The 7,818-nt window shown below is 47.9% G+C and overlaps 1 protein-coding gene across 1 annotated transcript in view; it reads left to right on the top strand.

The window, feature by feature from the left end:
* The first annotated feature begins 1,083 nt into the window (after positions 1-1,083).
* The window catches only part of ARNT (aryl hydrocarbon receptor nuclear translocator), a 60,080-nt gene continuing 53,345 nt past the window's right edge, over positions 1,084-7,818 (top strand). Inside the window, 1 exon segment of the mRNA XM_048511172.1 lies at positions 1,084-1,194. Coding sequence (XP_048367129.1) covers positions 1,164-1,194 — 31 coding nt within the window. The 5' untranslated portion in view covers positions 1,084-1,163.

The following is a 7,818-nucleotide window of genomic DNA, read 5'->3' as shown; positions in this document are numbered from 1 at the left end:
CCCTGTTTGGAGACCAACCAGGAATACCAGGGTTGCAAGACACAAGGAGGCAACGGCAAACCACCTCTGTCCATATCTTGCCTTGAGGACATGTCTCCCAGTGGGGTACAAAGTCCACCCTCTAAAGCAGAGGTCTTCAAACTATGGCCCTCCAGATGTTCATGGACTACAGTTCCCATCAGCCCCTGCCAGCATGGCTAAGTGGCAGGGTTGATGGGAATTACAGTTCATGACTATCTGGGGGGGCCACAGTTTGAAGACCCCTGCTCTAAAGCATTCATTTTCTCCAGGGGAATTCCTTTCTGCAGTCTGGAGATGAGCTGTAACACCAGGATGTGTGTATGTGTTGGCATCCAGCCAGTTCCCTATCCATCTTACTATCCCAGTCCACAGTCCTCTAGTTTAGCCATCAGAAGATCGTGGGGGACCTTGTCAAAAGCTATGCTGGAATCAAGGTAAAGAGGTAAAATATTCGCATTACTGCCGCTAATGAAATGTTTTTAAACACTAAATTCCCAGTTGAAATCCAGTGGGGTGTAGTGGGTAAAAGTGAAGGACAAGGATCTGAGAGAGCCAGGTTTGAATCTCCAGTCATGCAAACTTGCCAGGTTACTTTGGCCCATTGACAACCTGTCAGCCTTACCTACCTCATAGGGTTGTTGTTGTGAGGAGAAAGGGGAGGGGGGAGGAGGAGGGTGTAAGCTGCTTGGGGTCTCCACTGGGCAATGACGTCACGGCCAATACTTGAAATTAAATTAAGTTATAAATTAAACAACTTCGCTAAACCACGTCGATGACGTCACCCGCCAGCCTCCCCGATGATGTCACCGTGACCCCGCCCCATCCCGGCAACGCGCCACGCTCGAGCCACCTTCGATCTATTTTTCCACCAAGCCACGCCCCCTTATTAGCCACACCCCTTCCCTTCTACTGGAAAAATGCGCCTCAAAAAAGGAGGTGGGGAGTCACGCCCCTTCGAGCACGCGTGCCCAATAGGGAAACGGCATGGCGGGTGTAGCGTTCGCCCCGCCCTTCGCGCCTCGCCCCGCCCTTTCGCTGGCTTCGCTCGTCGCTGGAGTTGCCGCCATCTTGGAATCGGGACGTCGCGCGAGGGGGCACTGAGGCACGGCCGGAGAGGGGAGGGGGCCCGCGCTCTGGTAGCCATGGCAACCGCCACCGCCGCCCCAAGCCAGGGTGAGTGACAGGAACGGAGGTGGGGAGAGGCCTTAGCCGGTCTGGGGGGTGAGGAGGAGGAGAGACCCGAGGAGAGGAAATGGGGGGCTGGCGAAAGGGGAATCCGGTGGGGGACGGGTCGAAGGGGGGACGGAGTCACCTGAGGGGGCTGCCAAAGGGGTAACGTGGGAATAAGTTGGGAAATTTGGAGGCGGGGATCAGAGAGACCTGGCCGTTTTGGGGGGGAGGGGGGAGATATATGGGGGGAGGCTGATTTGGGGGTCGACCGTGGGGAATTTATTGCACGTGGGAATGAAGGGAGACATTGGGGGGGATTTGAGTTTGGGGGTCTGGCTGAGGTGAGTATGGGGGGGTTGCCAGAAGGGGAATTTCAGTAGGGTCATTGAAATAGACAGGAGGAGAAATTGGGGGTGGGGCTAAAATATGATTTGTCTATGGAGATGGTCAGAGCAGAAGAATTGCGGGGAGGGCACACTTGGAAAATTAGCTGCCAATATTCTTGGCTTCAAACTTGAGAAAATGTACCTAGCCTTAAATCACTAAGAGGAGGGAAATGGGTCAGCTGCAGGGGGTGTGGTAGCAGAGAGGATCTTGGGGTGGGGAAGGGTCTGAAATTTTGGTGGGGAGCGCCTGTTTTTAGATTTGGGGAAACAGCGGAGGGTATAAATCAGGGCAGATTTAGCAGCCAAACACTTGCCATTGATATATGGGATGACTGTCTTTATGCTTAATTTGAATGCATAAAGTTCGGGGATACCTGCTGTAAGATAAGGCTACTTGGTGCAAGATAATTTGTTTCATATATTTGGTCAATTGTGTGCCCCCTTTTCGAAGGACTTGTGCAAGGCGGCTCACGGAATACAAATAAAACGTTAAAACAATGTGAACTGAAAGCCCAGTCTAGTGTAAAAATGAATCAGTGGTGGCTGAAGGTGGAAAATCAGGATTACCCCCACTTTTCCCCAAAAATCTATGGTAACAATATTAGCACACTGTTAGTAACTGAATGTATTACTTTTTAATATTTACCCTAAATTTTCCTCTTTGTCTGCCTAATAGTAATGTTGACTTTTGGAGGGGGTGGAAGAAGCAGTAGAAGCAAGAATTTGCGGGCTGGTAGGGAGTGAGGCTTTTCTCTCCCTATTTCCCTGTTTAATTTCCTTTATTAAGCTTCTAAACCATCCCTCCCTTTCAGACTTGGGAAGGCTGACAACACATTATGTCACAATATGGAACCAAATTATAATAGCTAATCAATTCCGACGAATCACAACACGTTTACAACATCTTCAGCTAAAAATAGCAACCGGCTGGATAACATTTAAGGTAAAAGATAGTGACATAAATTACTAGTGACATCGAATTTGGGTACGGATAAAAAACGATCAATCTAAAGCAGATCAAATATTAACTAATTAACGGGGCACTAAATGTTAACCGATTAGTGGACACCGGTAACATAAATCTCCTAAAATAAGGTAGAAAATAAAATGTCATCAATTTCAAAAAGTAAAATAAAATAACAAAAAGTTATATCCCATTCTTTCCCCTTGAAGCGCAGTGCCTTGTACTAAATTCTGGCTTTCTCTGTTTTATCCTCGCTACAACCCTGCAAGGTAGGTTAAACTGATAGCGTTGGTGGCCCAGAGTCACCCAATGAGCTTTGTGGCCAAGGGGGGGAGGAGGTTTGAATCTGGGTTTCCCTGCTCTTGTCCTAATACCTCAGTGACAACTGAAAGGCAGGGGAATCCACATAAATGTGCTGGCATTGGAAGCTGTGGTAGGCCTTCAAAACTGGTACATGGGTGGGGTGTGGACCTTGATAATGTATAGGATACTAAGAATTATAAACTGTTGCTCTACAACATCTTCTCTGTTGGATGGACTGTATCCTGGTCTCAATGACTGAACCATGTGAATGAAGTGTAGGTTTTTAGTCAGATCTAAAGGAGAGTTTGTCACATAAACAAACTGGCCAATTTTTTCATCAATTATCTTTTTTCTAATCTGCTGGTTTTTATCACAAATGCATCCATGGTACTTCCTGGATCTGAGCTTGACTCTGCTGCGAACTCCAGAGATGATATTGACAGGATATTGACAAGCTGGAACGGGTCCAGAGGAGGGCAACCAAAATGTTGAAAGGTTTGGAATTCATGCCCTACGAGGAGAGGCTTGGGGAGCTGGGGATATTTAGTTTGGTGAAGAGAAGGTTAAGGGATGACACGATAGCCATGTTTAGATATTTGAAGGGATGTCATGTTGGTGAGGGAGCAAGCTTGTTTTCTGCTGCTCCAGAGACTAAGACCAGGAGTAATGGGTTCAAGGTGAAGGAAAAGAGATTCCACCTGAACATCAGGAAAAACTTCCGGACTGTCAGGGCTGTTCAACAGTGGAATGCACTACCTTGGAGTATGATGGAGTCTCCTTCTTTGGAGGTTTTTAAGGAGAGGCTGGATGCCCATCCGTCAGGAGCGCTTTGATTATGTGTTCCTGCATTGCAGGGGGTTGGACTTGATGGCCCTTGTGGGCACTTTCAACTCTATGATTCTATGTTCAGACTCTCCAAGTTACTTGGTTACCGTCCAGGGTAGTTGCAAGGTTTTATGCAACATGAAGACCTTGGGATGTATATATCTTGGGAATTGTTGATTCTGACATATGAAGATCTGCCCAACAAAACAGTTTTCCATGCAACAAACTGGAGAATGGGGTCTGCTGGTGGTGGCAGCAAGGCTAGCTTGGGAGATTCCATCTGTAAATTCATATGTGTGTAAAATACGACACTCTGTTCCACATTGTTTAATCCAGAGCAATTTTCTTGATATTGTCTTTTTTTCTGATGGAAGTGACTGTTTGGTGTGAGGGGTCTAGGGAGAATGGGGCTTGGGGTTAATTTTGTGTGGTTTTATTGTTTCTTTTAGTTGTCATAGTTTTATCGTGATCTTTTATTGTTTTACGATCTTGTATTGTGTAAGCCCCCTAGAGACTTGGCAAGGTGGGGTATAACTGTTTTTAAATGAATTAAAAATAGGAGGGTCACCCACACTTTTTTCCTTTTTAGCCATTTTGCTTGTGGCTAAAAATATTTGTTCAAGTGGACTTTGATTCCACGTTGAGGCGTTCATGTTTGACCTGACCTTGGTGGATGCGTGTGAGTGAAGTGACTCATGGTGACCGTCCGAATCAACGTCCTCCAAAACATCCTCTTCTTGACAGTCTTGCTCAAGTCTTGCAAACTGAGGGCTGTGGCTTCCTTTATAGAGTCCATCCACCTCTGGTTGGGCCTTCCTCTTTTCCTGGCATTATTGCCTTTTCCAGTGACTCTTGTCTGTTCATAATGTTACTAAAGTACGATAGTTCAGTGTAATCCTACCGTAATCTGGGTATGTTTAGTTTGGTGAAGAGAAGGTTAAGAGGTGACATGATAGCCATGTTTAGATATTTGAAGGGATGTCATGTTGGTGAGGGAGCAAGCTTGTTTTCTGCTGCATCAGAGACTAGGACCAGGAGTCATAGGTTCAAGGTGAAGGAAAAGAGATTCCACCTAAACCTCAGAAAAAACCTCCTGACAGTAAGGGCTGTTCGATGGTGGAGTAGGTTACTTCGGAGTGTGGTGCAGCCTCCTTTGGAGGTTTTTAGAGAGAGGCTTGATGTCCATTTGTCAGGAGTGCTTTGATTGTGTGTTCCTGCATGGCAGGGGGTTGGACTTGATGGCCCTTGGGGGTCTCTTCCAACTCTGTGATTCTATAATCAAATGACACATGTAGAAAAATCAGTTTCTTATTGTTCCATTTCAGTTTTTCCCTTTTTTCACTACTGCTTTTGACTCTTCCTTTGACGGTAACATCGTCTAAATAAAGTCTCCAGAACTCTGTAGTTGATCAGCTCTTGATAGACTGTTCTTTGCTGCTTCTACTAGAGCAGGGGTCGGGAACCTTTTCTTCTCAAAGAGCCATTTGGCTCACGCTCACCCCCCCACCCACTCGCTCGCACGCCCCTCCGCCCACTTGCTCGCTTGCGCCCCCCCGCTCACACACACCCCCGCGCCTGCAGGGCGGGCAAAGATGGGTCCAGCGGCTCAGCTTGGCCGGCCGCCGGGAGAGCGGCCGCCTCGCAATGAGCGAGGCGGGCAGGAGGCAAAGCCCGCGGCACGGCCTAGCCGGCTGTGGGCGAGAGATGCGCCTGCCCTGCTGCTTGCAGGGCGGGTGAAGATGGGCCCGGCGGCTCGGCTCATGGAGCCGCAGAACAGCGGCGGAAGAGCCGCATGCGGCTCGCGAGCCGCGGGTTCCCGACCCCTGTACTAGAGACTTATCTGCCGCTTTTGACCATTCATGCTGACAGGCAGTTTTTTTCTTCACCATCTTGTTAAGAAGAGGAGGAGGAGAAGTTTGGATTTATACCCTGCCTTCCTTTCCTGTAAGGAGACTCAAGGCAGCTTACAAACTCCTTTCCCTTCCTCTCCTCTCAGCAGACACCTTGTGAGATCGGTGGGGGTAGGAGGCTTTGGAGAGAACTGGGACTGGCCCAAGGTCACCCAGCAGGCTTCATGTGGAGGAGCAGGGAAAACAGCTCATGTGGATGAGTGGGGAATTAAACCCGGTTCTTCAGATTAACCTGCTCTTAATCACTGTGCCTCTCTGTTAAGACACTTGGAGGGTTAAGTAAGTGCCAGGATGTGCTCTGGGCTGGTTCAAATGGTTCCGTGCGGATTGGACTCAAAAGGTTGCCGTTGGAGACCAGTTTTCATCAGTGTGGAATCTAGCCTGTGGGTTTCCCCAAGGTGCAGTCCAATTCCTCAAACCACTGAACCACTACATAAAGCCCTTAGGAGGAACCATTCACAGTTTGAGGGTTGGTTGTCATGAATACATTGATGACACCCAGCTCTATATGTTCTTCTCTAAATCTCCAGTTGGTGTGCTTACGAGTCCCAGATTGTCTGCTATGGTTGATTGGCTAAAGAGTGAACAAATGGAAACTAAATCCTGACAGGACAGAGGTGATGCTGGTTGGAAAGTTCTGGGTTCATGTTTAAAGTGTTGGTCTTGACTTTCAAAGCCATTCACGGCCTTGGACCTGCATACCTACGAGACCACCTCTCTCTATATCGCCCCGTTCCGGGTTTTATTGCTGCTACAGTTCCGGGTTCTATTGCTGCTAATCAGTTTTATGCTACGTTTTAAGCTGTTTTTATCATTGTTGTTCACTGCCCTGAGCCCATAACATCTGGAGTGCCAAAAGGTTCTCCACCACGGCCCTAGGGGGAGGGCGGTTTAGAAATAAATAAATAAATAAATAAAGTTACTGTGTTTGATGTGGTTCAGGTTAAGAGTGTAGGGGGTCAGCCTAGCCCAGGGGTCTGCAACCTGTGGCTCTCCATATGTTCATGAACTACAATTCCCCGTCAGCCCCTGCCAGCAATGCCAATTGACCATGCTGGCAGAGGCTGATGGGAATTGTAGTCCATGAACATCTGGAGTGCCAGAGGTTCGCCACTATTTGGCCCTAGCCCATAAGATGACTTCTTACCTAGATATGGCCACCCAGAGCCACACCACAATGATATGCCGACTAGACTGCTGTAACACATGGGTCTTCCTTCCAGATTGATTCAGAAACTCCAGTTGGTGCAGAATGCTGGTGCACAGCTGTTATGGGGAGCTAAATGGAACACATGTGTATTTATGTTAATCCCATTAAGGCTGGATTTGGTTTAAATCAAATCAGTTTAAATCACTAGTCAGTAAGACTTGATTTAAACCAGTTTTTAAAAACTAATTCCTGCTGGTATAACATTAACATTTACAACCTGATGAAAGTTTTCATTTTTTTAAAAATAACTTTTCAGATTAGCGTTACAGTTATATTAAAAAAATACTGATTTTACTATTAGGGATACTTAGATGAATAACTATGAAATTGGGGTGCTGTGTGGTTTCTGGGCTGTATGGCCGTGTTCTAGCAGCATTCTCTCCTGACATTTCGCCTGCGTCTGTGAAGATCCTCTGAAGATGCTAGCCACAGATGCAGGCGAAATGTCAGGAGAGAATGCTGCTAGAACACGGCCATACAGTCCGGAAACCACACAGCACCACAGTGATTCCAACAAAACTATGACATTACCGTATATACTCGCGTATAAGCCGAGTTTATCAGCCCTGTTTAAAGGCTGAGAAAAGCCCCCTCGGCTTATACTCGAGCCACCATTTTCTGTTAATCACAAGGAGGCTGGGGGCGGGACAACCTCCCTGCCCCAGAAGCCACTTGTTGCTGCCCTCCTCCTGGGAGGGTGAAGAGGGAACCTTGAGGCACCCTGGCTGGGTGCCTGGCTGGGCTTGTCAAACCCGGGCAGGCAGAGGGAGCTCCTTATTTGGGCAGTGACTCCCCCTGATGTCACTGCCCACATAAGGAGCTCCCTCTGCCTTCTGGCTAGCTGGGCTTTGTCAAACCCAACGGGCAGGCAGAGGGAGCTCCTTATTTGGGCAATGACTCCCCCTGATGTCACTGCCCAAATAAGGAGCTCCCTCTGCCTCCCGGCTTCCCACCCTCGGCTTATACCCAAGTCAATAAGTTTTCCCAGGTTTGGACAGTGAAATTAGGTGCCTCGGCTTATACACGAGT

This window comes from Sphaerodactylus townsendi, linkage group LG01 (assembly GCF_021028975.2).
Source record: "Sphaerodactylus townsendi isolate TG3544 linkage group LG01, MPM_Stown_v2.3, whole genome shotgun sequence".
Lineage (NCBI taxonomy): Eukaryota > Metazoa > Chordata > Lepidosauria > Squamata > Sphaerodactylidae > Sphaerodactylus > Sphaerodactylus townsendi.
This window is presented reverse-complemented; position numbering and strand designations above follow the sequence as displayed.